This window comes from Phycodurus eques, chromosome 14 (genome assembly GCF_024500275.1).
Source record: "Phycodurus eques isolate BA_2022a chromosome 14, UOR_Pequ_1.1, whole genome shotgun sequence".
NCBI classification, from domain to species: Eukaryota; Metazoa; Chordata; class Actinopteri; order Syngnathiformes; family Syngnathidae; genus Phycodurus; species Phycodurus eques.
In genome coordinates this window covers 19952161-19972016 of record NC_084538.1, presented here as the reverse complement: position 1 = coordinate 19972016, position 19856 = coordinate 19952161, and the positions used below count along the sequence as shown (strand labels likewise).

The window sequence follows — 19856 nt, the reverse complement described above, 5'->3', positions numbered from 1 at the left end:
GGACAGTCATATCTGTGATCAACTTTTTGAAAGAAAGTAGCTTTTTGTCTTCACTTGGACCTGAAAGGAATGATAAAGAATCTAAAGATGAGGAACATGAAGAACTAAGCGAGGAAGAGCAACAGAACGAAATAAAGAAGATAGAAGGACAGGAAGACTCTCGAGTGTTGATAGAGAAGTGGGAGGAGACAGTCAAGAGACAAAGGAAAAAGGAAGAGGAGTTTATATCTAAGGAAAAGCAGGAGCCCTCGGAAGAGCTAAAAGTCAAGACACCAGAAGACTTAACAGAAATAGAGCAGTTACATTATAAGAAGCAGGGAGAGTTTATAGAGAAAAGTAAGCAGGAGGATGTGGAGTTAAGAGACATGAAGAAGGACGGCGTTACTGAGCTAATGCAGGAGGAGGAAATTGAGGAGTTTGAAGATGAGAAGCAGGAAGAATTTAAAGAAGGGGAGAAGCAAGAGGAGGTGGAAATGTTGGATGAGAAGAACCATGAAGTAGATGGCGAGTCAGTAGAGGAGATGCAGAAAACTGCATCTCCTCTATTAGACTATTTGAAGTGGGACATGTTTAAAGAGAGGGATACGCTGAAAAATATAGAGATTGATGACAAGCATGGAAAACAGGGGGATTTTACACAGACGGGGGAGGTAAATGACTTTGAAGATGAGAAGCAGGAAGGGTTTGAAAGAAGGGAAAGGTGTGAGGTGGTGGATGCTTTAGTAGAGAAGATGCAAGAAGTAGTGGAGGAGTTAAAGGAGGAGAAACTAGAAGAGTTTAAAGAGAGGGAGGAGGAGGTGGGAAAATTAGAGGAGAAAAAGTATGAAGTGAGTGGCGAGTCAAGAGAAGAGTTAGAGGACAAGGGGAAAGAAAAGTTCAAAGACAGGGAGCTGGAGGAACTGGAAAAGTTAGAGAAGTATGAAGTGGATGTTGAGTCAATAGAAAGGTTTAAAAAGAACATGCAAGAAGATTTCAATGACAAGGAGCAGCAAGAGGTGGAGAAGTATGAAGTGGATGTTGAGTCAGGAGAAGACTTACAGGGGAAGGACAAAATGGAGGAGATCAAAATGAAGAAGTGGGAGGAGGCAGGTGACTTTGAAGAGTTAAATGAGTTTGAAAGCGGGAACCAGGAAGATTTAAACAAAGGAATTAACCAGAATGAAGTTGGAGAGAAGAGAAAAGGAGGGGTAATAAAGTGGAAACGCAAGGAGGAAACGCAAGAGTTTAATAGGGACCTTAAGGTAAGTGAAGACATGCAGAAGGTTAGTCAATTTGTGGATCAGAGGAATGTTAAAGAGGAACTTGAGAGTCTTGAATGTATGGATGAACTTTGTACTCAAATTGATCAAAATGAAATCATAACAGAAAGAGTAGAACACAGTTTTGAGGATGGATCCAACTTTCTGTATGATGCGTCACCACTAACACACGTTCTCCTAGCAGACGGCACACAAGAAAACCCAAAGATCGTCTTCGAGGACATTGAGCACGAGTTTACTGGTTTGACGTTGGATCAGACGGGCAAAACTGAGGTTACGGAAAATGCGCCACATTTAGATGAGAACGGTGACGGGGTTCCTCATAAGATCTTTCAGCGTCTGTATTCAGTTGAGACTAATGGAGAAACACTCATGTGTGATGGATGCGAAGGTGAATCCAGAAACAATTTACAGATGACAGAGTTTGATGAAAAAAGTAAAGTCACAACAGGAAGTGGTGGAATATTTGACCCTTTAAAAAAAGTCATTTCATCAGGCCAAAGGCCAATCAATAAAATAAAAGAGTTGACGGAAACTCCCTCAGGATTTGCTGGACAATCGACTGAGATGTCAAAGCCACAACCCCTTCAGACTCCCGAACAAGAGCTGGACTCCACAACAAATAATGATAAAGACGTGCAAACAAACTTGCAGCCACCATCTCAATCCCTGACACAGAATCCCCAATCCACTTTTCTCCTTTGGAACACAGCAAAGCCCCTCCTTTACAACTACAAGACTCTGCAAGACCACATGGGCGTAGAAGAGACAACTATTTTGGCTGAGCTATTAGGGGAAAAGAAATTCAAACTTTTGGATTACATTCTTGGCCATCCAGATGTTTTTACTGAAGATGTTGATCGTGATGAATCAATATTGTTGGAGATAGAAACACTTCTGCACGACCGCAGCATGGGACTCTCTGATGCACCAGAAGATGACAAAGACAAGACCAGATCCATTATTGCAATTCAGAAACTAGAAATACTGCTGAAAAGAGCAAGAGACACGTCCAACACCAGAAAATCAGACATCAATAGAGCAAACACTCAAGGTTTGGAGATCATCACTGCTGTTAGAAATGCTACTTTCATCACGTTCTGTTCCTTCATTTCAGTCAACTTTTAATCTGCATTGATGTCACTGCGCGTTCCCTACAGCTGGGCCAAGCTGCAAAGATCAAGAGACAGCGGGGGTGATGTTGGGGAAACGGAAGGATGGAGGCCCACAGAGAGAAGAAAACAAGGAAGGAGGATGCGAAGAAATGTCCTTGGTGTCTCACAGTCAGACCGTACCATCAGAGTTACTGGAAGGTATGGCTGGAACCCCCTCCTGTCACACACAATCAACGGTAAAGGAGTGTGGATACACTGTAGCGTTCTACACTCAATCGAATAGTCTTCTTAATCGAAAACAAATGCAGTAGTCTTGTATCAACTGTACTGCAGTATATATTCATCATCAGCTCCCAAAAGATTCTCAAACGTCATCATCTTTTTTTTTTTTTTTTTTTTCCCTTCCAGGCATAATGGCGCAGATAGATGTTATCCGTCGCATTCCAGAACAGTTATCCTCTCCGACTCATGCAACGAAGGACTTCCTCAGATGGCTGACACAGCAGGTGCCAGTTATGGATTCGATTCAAACGCCTCGACCCCCCGCCTCCTGTGATTCTCCTGGCCGTAGGCCCAAAACCTCACCATTCTCCTGCTCCACGGTGGAGCCTGTGCTGCTTTAAGAAACTGAGCACGCAATTGTCGTTCCGGAACGAAAAAGTATTTTGTCGTTCCGGAACGAAAAAGTATTTTTTCGTTCCGTTTGTCTCTTGTCAACATTACCGACGTCCCGCGCGAGCAACTTCACTTAACACTTGAGGCCGACATGCACACCACGTGACTGTCACAATTATTCTAAATGTTAAGAGGAGCTATTGTGACATGGACGACAGTAAAACTCTTCCGGTGAGTTGTTTCCACTCGAGCAATTGCAAGTTTGTTTACAGCCTAAAAATCAGGTGATCCTCATTCCTTGTGTTCGCGTGGAGCGTGCTATTTATTCACTGTGTATCAGCTCGACTGATGGCGATGCATATGGAATTCGCCATAGTTTGAATACTGCGGGGTGACGACACTTGTTCTCAGTTGCTGTCAACTGGAAGCGCTCCGATGTGCCAGTGTGGCATTCGACAATTGGTGACGTTGCGCGTCGACAGTTTCTAGAAGTAGGGTAGGCAAACGTTTGTTTACAAAGGGAGCGAATGCGGTTTGTTTGAGCAGATGAAATGAATTGGATGTTGCAATTTTACGAACGCTAACTTGAATTCGTGAGTTGATATCAGTGCGGGGCAGTTCCATGTGTGACAATGGCAACGCGTTTCGATAAGCCCTCCTCTCCCCCCCCCCCCTGTGAAAGGAAAAGTTGGTTTAGTCCAGGGTTAGCGCTGTGGATAGGATGTTGGCTACCTCGAATGACACTTTTAGTGGTTCGTGTTTTCAAGATGGTAACCAAATGAGCGGAATCCGGAATGGCGGAACACGCGGCAAGTGACCGTTTAGGCAGCAGAGCGACGGCCTATCAGTCGACGGTGGAAACTTATTATGGTGTCGCAGTGGAGAAAGTCAAGGATGTACGTTTTGTGGCAGGCTCCGTTAGCATGCCCTGCTAGCGTCACCGCTGACGAGTGCTTGTCGTCGAACATGCCCTTTAGTTATAGTTCACGTTTGAATGTTCCTATGTTCACTCCATGTGTGTCATGTAACTCCTGCTGTCAATTGATATTGTGGGCTTGAATAGTGCCGTGAGAAATGTGTTTTAAGACGTCAAAGACGTGGCAGCTAGTTAAGCCTGCTGAGTTATTAAAGTAATCGATTTTAAGTGGTTGATCAACTGGGCAACGATATCGAAGTGCCACAATCAATCTTCATATGTTAGTTCCAGTACAAAATGACAATAGAATTTATTTTTTTTAATTTTATTTTATTTAAAAAAAAAAAAAAAAAGGTTAAATTAGTGCATTGGAATTTAAGCATGCAAACAAACGTATACACAGGATGGGTTTCTTCTTTATGAAGGTAGTTGAGGAGACACTGGTTATTGTCAGATTGTATATTTGCGGTTGAATAAATATAACTACAGGTTAAGACAGGTTTTATTAATTTAACTAGTTCAGTGCATTTGAAAGTGTAATTTGTTGATAATAAATACAGTACAAGGCATAAAACACTCTCAAAACGTTATCGATGTTTGGCTTTTGGTTGAACTGTCAGGATGAACCTAAAATGCACTCTAAAGTTAAAAAGTGAACTTCAATCAATCAATTTATTTGACCTTCTCTAAGCTTTTGAATGCAATGTCATAGCCAAATTGCATAGCCAAATTCACAATCACATTTTTTTCCCCCTTTCATTTTTATTACCATTTATTACTTGTCTGGCTTTCTGGGACACTTCAGTCTCTTCAGCAACCCGCTGATGACACTGATCTCAGAGGCCACTTGCACATGAGAACATCCTGTTGGTCACTAGTTCGGTGCCGTTTTGGTGTCATGATGTCAGGACTGTTTTGAAACCAATTCGAATTGAACCTGGAAATGTATTCGCCGTGCAAAAGGTACTGATGCACTAAGCAGTTGGACTTGTGCATTCAATGGTTTAGAAAAGGTCAAATTTAGTTCTTCTGTAGCGGTGCATCCTGAAATTTCACCCAAACTCTGACGCTCCCTAACTTTTTGTGAGTAGTGTGTGTGCTCAAAATGCCAGGTTCATATATTCCGCAAATGAATAAGAAAGCTTTGTTCAAGAGATGGCTGGACCTGAAAGACCTTTGCATTCTCGGGATATCGTTTGGCTGTATTTGGCATAGATGGTGAAAAGTGACAAACACTTTGCTAATTTACATTGAACTGAATTTTTGACCACACGTTCCAGGTTGTGTCATCACTACCTGATGACATCAGGCCTGGGGCTGACCTCTATGGAATCCCATGGGAACCAATTATCTTCTCCAGTCTGTTGGGGTTGGTGATGGTGTTATTGTTCAGTTGCAGATGTTACAGTTCTGTGAGTACACAGCACATGCACACACAAATAAGTTTAACTTGCTGTGTAATAGATTGTTGTATTGTTGCAGTTTTAATTTATTTTATTATTAAGTAGGTTCACGCTCAAAATACACATTTGATTGGCTGTTTTATTCATCAAACAATTCTTGTAACGTCAAATTCTGTTCTGTGATCATGTTTCCCGATTTTAACACAGGTCAAAAGCAGAATGTATCGACGTAAGTTTCCACTTTTTTGAAATTATACTCCTGCATCATGATACAAATCTTTGTATATTACAAAACTATTCTATCATTCCCAGTGCTCTAATTTCCTATATACTTCTACAGAAATATAAAATAAACCATACTGCTTACAAATTCATACAACACAAATTCTAACTCCCAAATACCTTGATTTTCCCTTTTCCAGGTAAAGAATGGTGGATGGCTGAGCAGGTTGCACAACTGCTTGAAGAGAAGTGTGAGGTCCTGGAAACTCTCAGTAAATGTCAACAAGAGGTTCGTACTCCTGCTGCAGTTTGATTTTTACCTGTAATCCTTGAATTTTGTATTATTCACAATTAACCTCAAAAGCGGTTCCTTGATGGATATTTTTGTCTTGTTTTATTTTTAGTACGATGAGCTGGAAAACTTACTAAGTGACCGCGGCGCCTCAGCTGAAACCCATAAGACGAGAGATCTGGAGGTAAGGCAGTTCTTGTAAGATGTGCAAAAGACCATTTAATGCAAATGTTTGTTACTCTTCTGTATAACTAATTGCGTGTTTTCTGGCTCATCCAGGTCAGAGCCCAACAGTTAGACCTGGCTAAAACTCAACTGGAAGAAAATCTACAAGAATTGAAGGATCAGTTGGATCAGCATAGAGCACACCGAATAGAACAGGAAAAAAAGGTAAGATCAAACAACACTCGTCCCCTGAGGAGCTGATCAAGAATGATTGTGAAGGGAAGCTGTTATTTGATTATATCATATTTTAATTACTTTAAGCTCACACTCCTTGAGCAGAGCATGGAAGCAAAGGAGGAAGAAACCAAGGAGCTCCAATCACAAGAACAACAGGTGACCTTCATCCTATTATTTACATAAAGGATTCTTGTCAGCACTCACCAAGATGTAATCATGACTTCACACAACAATGCCAACAGGGAGTTACTAAAAGGTTATATATAAAACAGTGGTACCATGATTTGTGAGTGCCCTAATTTACCTGAGTTGTTCAAGTTACGAGCAAAACCTTTTTTTCTGCGTTGTTGCGAGCCAAACTTTTAGCTAGGAGCGAGCTTCAGATACGGCGCGACTTGAATACATTGGAAGAAAATGGCGTAATTAAGGTACTGCAATGCCCTTGCATATGGGCAAGGAGGGCCATTGTTGCACACATGCACTCTCAGCCGTTTATTGAATGGAACAGACCAACAGAAATACAGAGCAAGAAGTCTCGAAAGGATCAAACGCTCACACTGATATAATGGGCTGACTCTGCTAGGCCATGCTCCTTAAAGGCAACACCCACAATCTGTCGTACATACATTAATTACACTCTATAAAACCGGTTTATTTCTTTACATTTGCCTTTGCTACTTTTTGAAAGTTAGATTATGTCATCATAGGTAGACCAAAATCTTAGTGGAGTTGTCAGACATGTTTTTTTTTTTTTTTTTTTTTTCACTTGACTAAATTGCTATGAGGTTGAACTTGGATTATCCAAGAAGAATTTTCCCAGCAAGCAATTTGAATGGCAGCAGTCAACAATATGTGTGCTATATGTGGTGTTCTGCAACAGTTTTCTGCTCGGACTCCTGCCCCTACATTGTCCTTTTTGTGTTTCATACGTCGACTCTGTATATCCTTTTCCTTCACTAGGCTCAAACAACCATTAAAGTGTACAATATGAACACTGACAGACTACAGAGGAATCTGGAAACATCTGCAGAAGAAAACACTCTGCTCAAGGAAAGCAACACACAGGTAAGACAAAATACAAAGTGGTAATTAAACCCTGAATTCTACGCCGGAAAGCTAGCTAAGGTAAGGTAGAGATAGTGGCAGATATCACAATGTTCCCTTTCCTTGTCTACTACTGACTATGCTTTTCTGTCTTTCTGTTGGTCAGTTTCCTGTCAATCATCCAGTTTTTTGTCCGTTTCTTCTCCAGTTAAGACAACAGATGGAGGGATGGGCAGAGCGAGTGAGTGAGCTGGAGGAGGAGATGAGGAGGTATGAAATGGCCCACAGTGGAATGGTGCAGGATGTGGCCAACAAGGATGAACGTATAATGGTATGACTGCATTGGACTTTATAGGCCTTGACTAATAACTGACATAATACAGTACTGGCTTTATCTCCAAATTCTATGAACCAAACTTTCAGTCCCTCACCGATCGGCTGCTGGGGATGAAAGCTTGGGATGCCGATTTAGAGGGAGATGGAGGCGACACATCCAAGGAGGCTACAGGGAGAGCAGAGAGGAATGGAAAAATGGATGTAACCGCTTCAGAAGTCCATCTCCAGAAAGTCCAAAAACTTATTTATGCTGCTAAGGTAAAAAAAAAAAAAAAAAAAAAAAAAAAAAAACTGGGCTAAAGCACATATGATATCATCCTTTTTATAATAAAACAGAGTGCAACTACTTTGTTACCGTACTTAACTGTAAGTAGAATTTTCACGTACCTGTACTTTACTTTCTGGAACTTTTCACTTTTACTCTGCTACATTTCCTAAATCAAATGTATACTTTAATCTGATATATTTCCCCTAACCATCTTCGTTACCCGTTACTTCAAAATAAAATCAAAATAAATGTTTATTTGATGTAATCGCTTAACCGCAGAGCACAAAGCGTTAAGAATAGTCCTGCCTGCACCGATGTGGTAGGGATACATTAGTACAGCGGGAAGTTATGAAAATAAGGCACAGGTAATCATGAAGTATTTACATGCTATTAGTGTGTGTCTCCTGTCTGTCGCCCTTTCCGGATTTTTCCCTGCAGACGCCAGCGTTGCATGAAGGCCAGGCTAACTTTGCTCATGACGTGAACTTAAAAAGATTATAAAAGTAATTGGAAAAAAAATAATAACAATCACAATTATAACCACTCACTTTTTTGTACTACTTGTACTTTTAATATTTATGTACATTTCATATCCGAAAATTACTTTTGATACTTAAGTACAAATGTCATTTGTATCGAAGTAATTTTCTACAAGGTGTTGTGTTCTAAGATATTTGTACTTGTACACAAGTATCACTAGTCTTAGGTATTTTATACACAAGGACTTTATATTACTGTAATTGCACAGAGGTGTCATGAGGACAATTTATATGTAGATGGTTGAAGCTTATGATTTAACTAATTAAGAATAAACCTTTCATGTAGCACTAATGTGTTTATTATTTGTGTGCGTGTGTGTGTAGCTAAATGCAGACCTCAAATCAGTTGATGAAGACAAGGACAGAGTGTTTGCCAAACTTAATGATGAAGTAAAAGCTAAAGAGGACCTAGAAGGTGAGTACAAATCTGAAAAAGATTCGTTGATTGTTTTTATTTATTTATTTATATATGTCCGGTCGTGGTGGACGACTGGTTAGCACATCTGCCTCACAGTTCTGGGGACCGGGGTTCAAATCCCGGCCCTGCCTGTGTGGAGTTTGCATGTTCTCCCCATGCCCGGGTGGGTTTTCTCCGGGCACTCCGGTTTCCTCCCACAACCCAAAAACATGCGCGGGAGGTTGATCGAAGACTCTAAATTGCCCGTAAGTGTGAATGTGAGTGCGAAAGGTTGTTTGTTTCTATGTGCCCTGCGATTGGCTGGCGACCGGTTCAGGGTGTACCCCGCCTCCCGCCCGAAGATAGCTGGGATAGGCCCCAGCAGCCTGCGACCCTAGTGAGGATAAGCGGTAAAGAAAATGGATTAATGGATGGATTTTTTACATTTTTTAAAACTTTATGCAGTTTCTTTTGTGCAGCCATGTATTAGTTGTCGCTGTAAAATGAACATAAATGAGGAATACATTTTTCATTAAAGGAGACAACTTAGCTGCCAAGTCATGGGCGGAGAAACTGTGGGGGCGTTATGATATAAATTGCTGTTCTTCTACATAACAAGCCGCCAAAATCAGATTTTTCTTAAATAGGTAGCTAACGGATTTTGTTTAATTTCACTTTTTGTGGGTGTGCAGGCACTCCAGAGAGAACTATTTGTATACAACCACAACACAGTTAAAAAAATAGTTGTCCTTAATGTCTCCTTTAAATGCAGCCAATGTTTTATCTTCTTTTTTTTTAAAATTTACCATTAATTTAAAATCAAATACATATGTGCTTTCATATCTGCTCTTTAAATCCAATAAAGGAGCAAATGACCCCTTCTGTTTGAACTGGAACATAGTATTCATTCAGTGGACTACAACTAGACGAAAGAGCGAATCATGGGAATTAAAATGTGAATATTTTTGACGCATGGGCATACTGTGTTGTCATGGTTGCCTTTTCATCCTGCTGCAGACCGAAGCAGTCGGAATACAGTCCAATGGCCTGACCTCATGTTTCTTGTGTTGTAGTTAATTATGGGTTGCTCTGGTGTAGCAATTTTGCAGAAACAGAAAGGGCCAGAGTCATGAGTTTGGGAATGAATGTGGGCCTTTATTAAGTCGCCGCAGAAGTACGGATCAACAACACGTGAGACAATAATGATGCCACTATGTGTGTATTTTCTTGCAGTGAGCATTAAGGAGTTGGAGAATGAGCAATTATCTATGCAAGCTGACACTGAGCACTACTCTGAACAGGTAGCTCACCTCAACCCAAATGTGTGCCATTTGTAACATTATGTATTAATTTGCCTCACTTTAATACTGCTCAGGTCCAGCGACTGCAACAAAAACTCCAGATTATGACTGAAATGTACCAAGAGAATGAGCTCAAACTACACAGGTATTGATACTTGTAATTATTTCAAAATATTCTTTTGATTGACTATTTTTATTGTGGCAGGTTGCTGACAGTGGAGGAAAAGGAGCGGCTGCAGAAAGAAGACAAATTGAATAAAGCAGACAAAAACATTGCCTTGGCAATGGAGGAACTCAACAACTACAAGTATGAACTACTGCAGAGTGCATTGAAACGTAGTAAACTGTATGTGGGGGTTTCCTTCAAACACGCATTTGTCTCTTCAGGCTTCGTGCGGGGGAGATGGAGGAGGAGCTGGAGAAAACCAAGCAGTCGTATCAGACCCAGATATCGGCTCATGAGAAGAAGGCTCACAATAATTGGGTTTGTATTCCAGCATCTGCACAAAAAGCATGGTGCATCTGTCCATTTCATTTGGTCAAAAACTACCTGTTGCTTTTGGTGTGGTTGTTATTCGTGGTGTCATGATTCCTTTTGCATATCGATGTATGTATTTATATTCCTACGATCTAACCGGATCAATCTGTGCTCGGCAAGTTGGTCTTCCGAACGGAAATATATCGATTTTAAATGGTAATCAATCGATCGAATCGAACAGGAACCACGAATCGTGATACGAAGAGTTGTACCCTTAGTTGTTACTGTTTACCACAAATATATTCATGTACGTAACTCACCATAGACTGTTCTGTGGTCATAATCATAATCTCACAATTTAACATGATTCTACATCTACGTTAAGTCCCAAATGTCTCTGATTTCTTTTTCATGCAGCTTGCAGCCCGGGCAGCAGACAGAGCGCTATCAGACATCAAGAGAGAGAACGCCCTCCTCAGGCAGAAGTACGCATCACCAATGAACCCCAGCAACCCTACCGCACTTCCTCTCTGTCGCATTTTTTGGGAGTTCTCAGAACACGCAGATATTTTCATTTTGTTCAATTTGATTTCAGTGTTTTTCTAATGTATGCATCAACATAAAAAACATTGAACCCTTGAATTTTGTATGTTTACAGGCTTACAGACACTCAGTTTAAGTTGGATGCCCTCGACAAAGATCCATTTGCCTTAGACAGCCTGGCTAGGCCTTTACCGTTCCGAGGTTAGCATAAACATGCACAGTACACCCACACAAAGTACTGTAGTACGAAGTATTTGAAACCTGTATTATAAATACTAGCCCTAGATGTCTTGGAACTCACCAAGGTATTCTACTCCTCCAGCTGAAAGATTGCCATATGGTCCATCTCCATTGGGTCGACCTGCGTCTGAAAACCGAGCTTCACTCTCGCCTCCCACGCTTCTTGAAGGGCCTTTAACCAGACTGTCACCAAGAGGTGTGTCCCCCCAAATACAACCACCAGTCACAACAATATGACAATATCCAATACAAGAGCTATACCAAATATTCTGCCTTTACAAAGATAATTGTGACTATTTTTTATTGAAAGAGAGGTATTCATTTAACAATGTTTATTGATGTGGTTTTATTTTGTAGTAATTTTTTTACTAAAGGCTGCATCATGCTAAAAGCTGTATGAACTGTATGAATGTTTTGAGTCATGTCACAAATAGACATCGCAGTCATGACGCAGTACAGTTGCACACCACTGCAAACTACAATGGTGCAACTACAGTAACCAGCAATTAAAACCTCTGACAGTGTCAATTGAATCATAACATTACATATCTTCGATAAGGCCCCCCAGCGCTACATGTTGCCTTTGAAATGGCCCACACCCGTGCGAAGACGATTGAGTTAGCTATCACTCCAGGATGATGCGGCCATGCATCTCAACAGGTTGTTTCGTACTGAAAGTTTGGCACAGAGAGCTTCGGCATGATGTTTATTTGTAAGATGCCGATCGAGCTTCACTCCCAGGTATGTGGGGAATAGATTATGCGGAAGTGGAGTCCCTTTGAGGCAGACAAGCAGTTGGTGGTTGGATTCTCTGTTGTTCAAGTGGAAAGGTGTAACAGTGGTCTTGGCCAGACTCCGTTTAAGTCTCCATCTTCTTCTTATTAAGTATTCCGATATTAGAGCTATAACAGCTGTGTTTCCTTCAACATGCGCCAGGTTTTGTGAGATTAGAGGAATGCAAGGTCATCAGCAAAAGTGTACCGGCAGGATTTGGTTTTTGGCATGTCACTGATGTAAATATGAAAGAGCATAGGCGAGAGGCATGATCCCTGTGGCATTCCATTTTTTAGGTGGCGAGGGCGGCTGCATTGTCAGTCGCTGGTCTTCAGCACAAAGGTCCGGTTTTCCAATATGTTAGTGTGTAATCATACCATGTGTGAGGGGATCTTCTGAAGAAGCTTTAGTACTAGACCTTGGTGCCACACAGTGTCGTAGGCAACGATGAGGTCAACCAGATCATTCCAGCCTTATTCCTCTTCTCAAAGCTGTCTTCGATCGCACTGGTCGGCTTCACTACTTCGTGGGTGGTAAAGTGTCCCCGACCGAAGCCAGCTGGTCTTCGGTTAGCTGGGGATCTACCACTGGATCGAGTCTAGCCAGAAAAAGATGTTCCAGGATCTTGTATGGGATGCAAAGTAGCGAAATAGGGTGGTAGGTTCTAGGGTCATCAATAGGCTTCTTTGGTTTTAGCAAAGCAACCACAGTGGCTCTCTGCCAGATCTTTGGTATGGACTGCCGGCTCAGACAAGCTGAGTAGAATTTTCTCAGCCAGTTGATGCATTTGGTGCTGCAGTGTTTTTCAAAAATTCTGGTGCGACGTTATCGGGGCATTGTGCTTTTCAGCTTTTGATTTGCTTAATAGCGCAGGCGAGCTCTTCAATAGAGAAGGGTGCTGACAGGAAGCCATCAGCACTTGAGGAGCTCCAGAGCCTACTGCTCTCTTGATTCACCAAAAGGCAATGTTTTTTAATCTACCTCTTTAAACCTACCATTTTCGAAAAGTTGATGGGCAATGAAGTTGCTGTGACAGGGCAGCGCTTAGGTTTGGAGCTGCAACCTGTGAGACTGTTAAAGGTCTTCCATGCTACTCTGCTGGAGTGAGTGAAGTCTATGCCTTGGACTGTGTCTTCACAGCGTTGCCTACGTTTTGCATTACAGCATTCCATGAGATCATTAGCGTTTGTGGTGGCTTCTTCACTGGTTGTAGCATCTGGGAATGCTTTATAGTGATGGACATCTTGGGTGGGGATAAACTGACGACGGAAGCCGTGCAGCATAGTTCTCATCGCTGCGTTGACTAAAGCGGTGGAGATGGATTTGTAAGACGTCTCCAGGGTAACAGAACTTGGGTCCGGTAGTTGACGGATCTTGGTGTCAACTAAGTGTGTAAAACTGTTCCACTTGGCCTTAGGGAAATCTGACCTTTTCACCAGTCTGCTTGGTACGAGCCTAATTGGGTTGGCCGGGGTAATAAGTGATGGTCTATGCTGAGACTTGGGGAAAAGGATCAAGGATGGTTTGCTCTGGTGAGGGTGCATTGATGTTGCCAAATGCCAAATCCACGTTGGTTGTTGTTTTCCATATGCTTGACTGGAAACTGCCCAGTTGTTTTGGGTCAAAGAGCAGCTGCACACCAGCGGCTGAGGCCCAAGTTTCAAGTGTTTCACCAGCCCCAAGTGGTGCTATGGCAGTTGACGTCCCCTGCATATATGCATGGATGGGCAAAGGCATGCATATATGCAAGAGACTTCATCTCTTGCAATACTTCTCCCAAAAAAAAAGGAGAAAAAAAAGTGCTAACAGCTCATTGGGTATTGTCACATACACTGTACATTAACAAAAAATTCCTACAGTCATTGGTAGAGCTGTGCGATATAACTATACATATTGTCGATACGATAAAAAAAAATGCCCCCTGTACGATGTAATCCTCTATCGTTTTTGTACGTTAGATTTACCTTTGCCGCTATTGAGAGTATTCTGTAATTTATTTTCCTCCGCTTAGTAATACTTTTACCAGATAAATAGTAAGCATACTTGAAGACCTGTTTTGTATTTTTTATTCTTTGCACTTAAACTCATTTTTTAAAGTGGTTGTACTTCCAAATATTTTGAGTGGTATTTATCTGGTGACTGGATATTTGTTTTATTTTATTTTTATACATTTTTTGATTGATTTACTGTAATTGTGTAGTCTGTATAAAGTATGTATTTTAGAAATGGAGAAAAACATCTGAAATAGTTAATATTTCCAGTAATTTTAAGGAAAAATATTGTATCGGGATACATATTGTTATTGGGATATAAAATTTTGTCCGTATCGCTCAGCTCTAGTCGTTGGTATTTGTCTGTGTTATGTGCAGTGAGTTCAGTATAAAAAGTGTGAGGTTTATTTGTCATTAAAGACCCTTGAGTTCTTAAACTTTTAACAAACGATAATCTGCAAAATTTACATGCAAGTTTAAAGCAGGATTAGCTGCTGAAGCTGTAAGCATGGTTTGCAAACGTTTTTTATTATTTAAAAGATTATTCCTTATTTTGGATTGTCTGATATTTTGTCTTATTGAAACATTTTCCAGCTTCTTCTTCCTCCTTCCACTCAACATATAATCGTGTCCCCTTTTCCTCAATCCTTCCACGTGCCATGGTTGTTTCTCCAGTAACTCGTGGTCCAGTCGAGCCCCCTACTGCTCAAGGGGAGCTAGAGCGGAGTGGAGGACATTCAGACAGCGGCTCGATCTCTCCTTCATGGGAAAGAGATCGCAGGGGACCCCCTGGACCATTCCCCCCTCAGGGTGTGTATCTATCAGAAAAGATCATAATGTTTTGTATGTTAATAAGTATCTGAAATCCTGGGGGCAACAAACCTAATGAAAATGTTAAAAATATATTTAAATTATCATGTTTTCCATACAACAAAGTTCAGTTCCTACAATGGCAACATAACTCAAATACAGTATGTACGCAGGTCTATTTTCCATTAGAAAAAGCTCACGGGTACGTCACTGGCATCGGGCGAAATCTCTGCTTCTCCAAAACCATCACTATTCAGTAAACCAAAACACCACGTTTTGTTTAGCAGTTAACATTGCATCGTCAAAGAGGAAAAAGGCATTCTCAACACTTGAGTTTGGTCAATAATTTGTAAAAAAAAAAATAATAATAATAATAACAGACCAACTTGGGGACTGACTAATAGTATAGATTGGTGGATGGTGGGGGTGATTTGCACATGGGAGGTCTCTGCCGAGCAGTGACGATATACTTGGAATAGTGATGATCCTGTCTCAATTTACTCACAAATTTACGAAGATTATATAGCTAGACTCTGGGGAAAATACTTTTCAGCCAAATGTATACATTAAAAATCATTGTCATTGTTTCTTGATTTGTTTAATAATGTAGTTTCTAGAGTTGGTGAATTTGGGCTTTTGTTGGCTGTAAGCTATCCATCCATCCATTTTCCGCTTATCCTCACAAGGGCGTGCTGGAGCCTATCCCAGGTTTCTGCAGGCAAGAGGCGGGGTACACCCTGAACTGGTCGCCAGCCAATCGCAGGGCACATTTAAACAAACAACCATTGGCACTCACATTCACACCTACGGGCAATTTAGAGTCTTCAGTCAACCTAGCATGCATGTTTTTGGGATGTGGGAGGAAACCGGAGTACCTGGAGAAAGGCATGGCATGTGAGAACATGCAAACTCCACACAGGCGAGGCCAGTATTTGAACCCCGGTCCTCAGAACTGTGAGACAGATGTTCTAATCAGTTGTCCACCGTGCCGTCTCATTAGCGATAATGATCAAAATTATACGTGTGTTTAAAAAAAACTTTGAGTGTATGTGTAGTGCATCTCTTGTTATCCCTTCTCAAATTTTACTTTTGCATAGTTTCCCCACTTTATTTAAGATCATCAAACAAATATAAATATTGGACAAATATAATCCAAGTGAACTTAAAATGTTTTTTTAAATGGTGATTTCATAAGTAAGCAAAAATATTCAAAATTACATGGCCCCCTAAACTGGTTGAGCCATCCTGAGCAGCAACAACTGAAATCAAGCGTTTTCTATAACTGATTGAGTCATTCACATCTTTGTAGATATATTTTGGCCCACTCTTCCTTGCAGAATTGTTTGAATTCAAAATTATTTTTCTGGTGCATCTTCTCCTGCCACATTTTGTCCTTCCACTAGACTTTCCATTGATATGCTTGGACACAGCACTTTGTGAACCGCCAGCCTCCTTAGCGATGAACCTTTTGTGGCTTACCCGTCCTATGGAAGGTATCAATGATGGTCTTCTGGCCAGTTGTCAAGTCTGCAGTCTTCCCCATATTGAACCCAACTGAGAAAATTGAACCCAACTGAAGCAATTTAATGACACCTGGGGAAACCTGTGCAGGATTTGCCTTTAGTAGATGATTAGTGTGTGACGCTCAGTTTAAAACATGGCTGACCTGCAAAATTTGGGCTGATTTCTTCACAGTATTAAAATTTTTGGAATTCCTGATTTTGTGGGTTTTATGAGCTGGAAGCCCAAATTATGTAAAAATAAACAAATACCTGAAATTGTTTAAATTGTGGGCCCTGAATCTATAATCTATGACAGTTTAACTTTTTGAATGGAATGATGGAAATAAACTTTTACATTTTTTGGATAGGGTCTGTATTCTTCTTTCATTTTCATTGCTCTCCCTCAGGCTATACATTTCCTGAACCAGAAGGTCCAGTCTACAGGAGACCTGGTGCTCCTCCAGGTCCTCCTTTTCCCCACCCAAGGGGTCTTAATTCCGGGCCCCTGGGACTCATCCACCCTGGAGACACAACAGGTAAACATTCCTTGTTTCATTTTACGAGACCTGGGCTTCTCTCCCAGGGGGTTCATGTTGTGTGCTTGTCTTTGTTATTCCAGATGGTGCACACAGAGAAAACAGCCTAGGGCCTGAGCAGGCTCGTAGAGAGGTTTGTTTGTGTGTATGTGGCTCATTTTCATATAATTTGATCAATAACGGTAAAGACGTCTACCCCACTGAATTTCCTTTTGAAAATCAGTGAATTTTATTGGTAGGAGTATTTGGGTTATTGGCAGTTAACATTATAAGGGAAAAAAAAAAAAAAACTACAATATTTTTCAAACTTAATGCCAAAATGTCTTTCCGTTTTGTGTCCCAAATGAAGTTCCATGACATGCAACATGTCTTCTGAAGATGCTAATTACAATTTTTGATACATAGGCTTTTTCTCTTCTTGCTTAATCCCCCCCCCCCCCTCTCCCCTCCATTAAAAACTCACACAAATGCATCTTAGTGTCTTCAGCGCTTCAGAGGTGTGTTTTTGTCACTCAATGTGTTTTCACCATTAATGCCACTGGAGCGAGACTCATGATGTTGTAGTACACAAGAAGAGTCTGTGAGCGCAATAGCAGACGGCGCAAAAAAAAAAAAAATGGCGGTACTTCTGAGATATGAATTTGTGTAAGTGTCAGAACTGTGGTATGTTTTTACGTTTATTACGATTGCGTAAAGACGAATATAATGGGTTTGAGTCGTGGGGATCATTTATGCACTTGTATGCACAGAGTTTGAAGGGCAACACGTAAATTGTGCAACTTGCACAATTTTTATGAAGCTGCTTGTCTTTACCGTTACGGAAGGCGTGTATTTCCGTGAGCCGCTACCATTTGCTCTGTCAATAAGTAATGCCTGTTACTATGAAAGCTTAGAATTTTAAATAATCCAAAATGTTTTGAAACTGGGACTTTAAGTGTGGCTGTTTCAGGATGGGAGAAATTTGCCCATATAAAACCAAGGTAGTATTAAAAAAAAATGCTAAATTAGAATTATTTTGTCTTTATTTTGTCTTTATCATGATTGATTATGATTATTATGAACGTGACCCATATACTGCATGGCAATATGTGTGGATTTAAACTGGCCAGCTTTGTAATGTTAATGTTTTTTTTTTTTTTTTTTTTTTTAATAAGCCAGGTCCTGGTGATCGAAGGACTCCCCCTGAATCGGCTCTGAGAACGGGCATGGCGCCACCTCCAATGGGCCCCGTAGATGGCCCATTTCCTCGACGAGCACCCTATGGACCGCCTGATTTCTTCCCTCCCAGAGGACATACATTTCCTGATGACCTCAGGAATTTCCTGCGAGGACCTCCCATGATGCCCAGTGAGTCTTCATATTCCTCTTGGACTATCATAATTACCAACATAGTATGTGAGGCTGACGCTCTCCACCTTTTTTGCCCTCTCCAGTGAGGGCTCCTCGGCCAGGGATGATGTTACCTCCTCGGTACCCTCACGGTGGACCTCCGCCTACTCACCTACTTTCTTATGGTCCACCGATGCGGCCTCCTCCACCCAATGGCCTTGTACCTCCTTCCGCGGGTCCTCCAACATCCCAGCAGAACCTCCCCTCTGTACCACACAGCCAGTCACAAGATGAGCAAACGTCCTCTCCTTAAGATACCATTGGAACCTGATCAGCTTTTGAATTGTTTCTTGTTTGTACAGCCGCTGCTGATGGTTAACCTTAATTTCTGTAATGCCACCCAAATAGTCCATAATGAATGTCATTGAGTTATCAAATACTGAAGGCTCGTTCGGACAATGCTATCCAATCCAGGAAACCACTTGCCCTGCTCAGGCTCACAGTGTGCTGGAGCCTCATCCCATCGGATTTAGGGTGAGAGGCAGGCTACACCCTTGACTGGTCTCCGGCCGATCACAAGGCACATATAGACGGACAACCATTGTCATTCACATTCACATCATTGGGTTTTTGGTGCCTGGGGGAAAACTCCCACAAATGCGGGTAGAACATGCAAAGCCCACAAAGAAAGGTCTGAGCTGAGATTCTAGCCCGGAATTTTGACTGTGAGACAGATGTGATTACAAAATACTCCGTTGTGCTACTCTCTGTCACAATTATTGGCAGACAATTAGCCACCCAGTGTGAGTTTTTAGTTGAACAAAGTGCAAAATGTCCTCAATGATGTGCATTGGAGCAGTCCAGGCAATTGATTCTAAGGTCAGTACAAACAAATTCCTGTACACATTTTGTTGAGGTCAAATTTGAGCCTTGTCATTTTATAGTTTATATATATATATATATATATATATATACTGGCTCCTTTTGTGAATATTTTGGAAATCTAACTTCCTCACTTGGAACAGGTGGCTCAAAAAATAAAAGACCCCAGGTTTGTTGTGAATTTTGTAAAATAAAGATTAAATAAATAATGTAACATGATTAGTGTCTGAAATTTATTTTGGCATACCGTATGCTAAACAACCTTGGAATTTTGACGAGAGCTGCCTTTTATCAGATCGTATTATAAATGTTTAGTGCTTGAGGTAAAACTGTATTGTGAGAGGAAAGTGTCACGCTGCACATTCCCCTTGCGTGCTCAAAATCGGGGGTCTTTCAGGCCACATTTGTAGTTGTAGTTGTAGTTTCAGTCAGAGGACTCTTATGACTAAAATTATATAACGGTAAATGTTTAATTGCCTTTTATTACATATATATATATATATATATATATATATATATATATATATACAAAAAAAAGTAGTTTTGAAATCAGAAGTCAAGGGTAATAATTTCTTCAGCTATTCAAATTATTGTAAAAAGGGGTTGAGTAACAATATGATTGCAATATCTCGGTTATAATTTTTTTGTTAAAATTTAAATAT

General features: G+C 41.0%; 1 protein-coding gene across 5 annotated transcripts; it reads left to right on the top strand.

Moving 5' to 3' along the window:
• Window positions 1–273: 273 nt before the first annotated feature.
• mia2 (MIA SH3 domain ER export factor 2) lies at window positions 274–19413 on the top strand. Of its 5 annotated transcripts, XM_061695726.1 has the most exons (24): window positions 274–2313; window positions 2420–2572; window positions 2783–2880; window positions 5186–5317; window positions 5516–5537; window positions 5731–5819; window positions 5935–6006; window positions 6102–6212; window positions 6309–6380; window positions 7185–7289; window positions 7477–7599; window positions 7692–7862; window positions 8736–8826; window positions 10042–10109; window positions 10184–10254; window positions 10315–10416; window positions 10497–10593; window positions 11005–11072; window positions 11246–11331; window positions 11453–11566; window positions 14811–14945; window positions 16855–16983; window positions 17067–17116; window positions 18142–18272. In XM_061695726.1, the coding sequence occupies exons 1-24, from the start codon at window positions 366–368 to the stop codon at window positions 18178–18180; spliced, it is 4146 nt and encodes a 1381-aa protein (XP_061551710.1). In that variant the 5' UTR covers window positions 274–365; the 3' UTR covers window positions 18181–18272. The 5 variants fall into 5 exon arrangements, with proteins under 5 accessions (XP_061551710.1, XP_061551712.1, XP_061551714.1 ...); XM_061695728.1 differs by lacking the exons at window positions 274–2313; window positions 2420–2572; window positions 2783–2880 and adding exons at window positions 2993–3220; window positions 18417–19413 and having other exon boundaries at window positions 18138–18330; XM_061695730.1 differs by lacking the exons at window positions 274–2313; window positions 2420–2572; window positions 2783–2880 and adding exons at window positions 3347–3485; window positions 18417–19413 and having other exon boundaries at window positions 18138–18330.
• The last annotated feature ends 443 nt before the right edge of the window (window positions 19414–19856 follow it).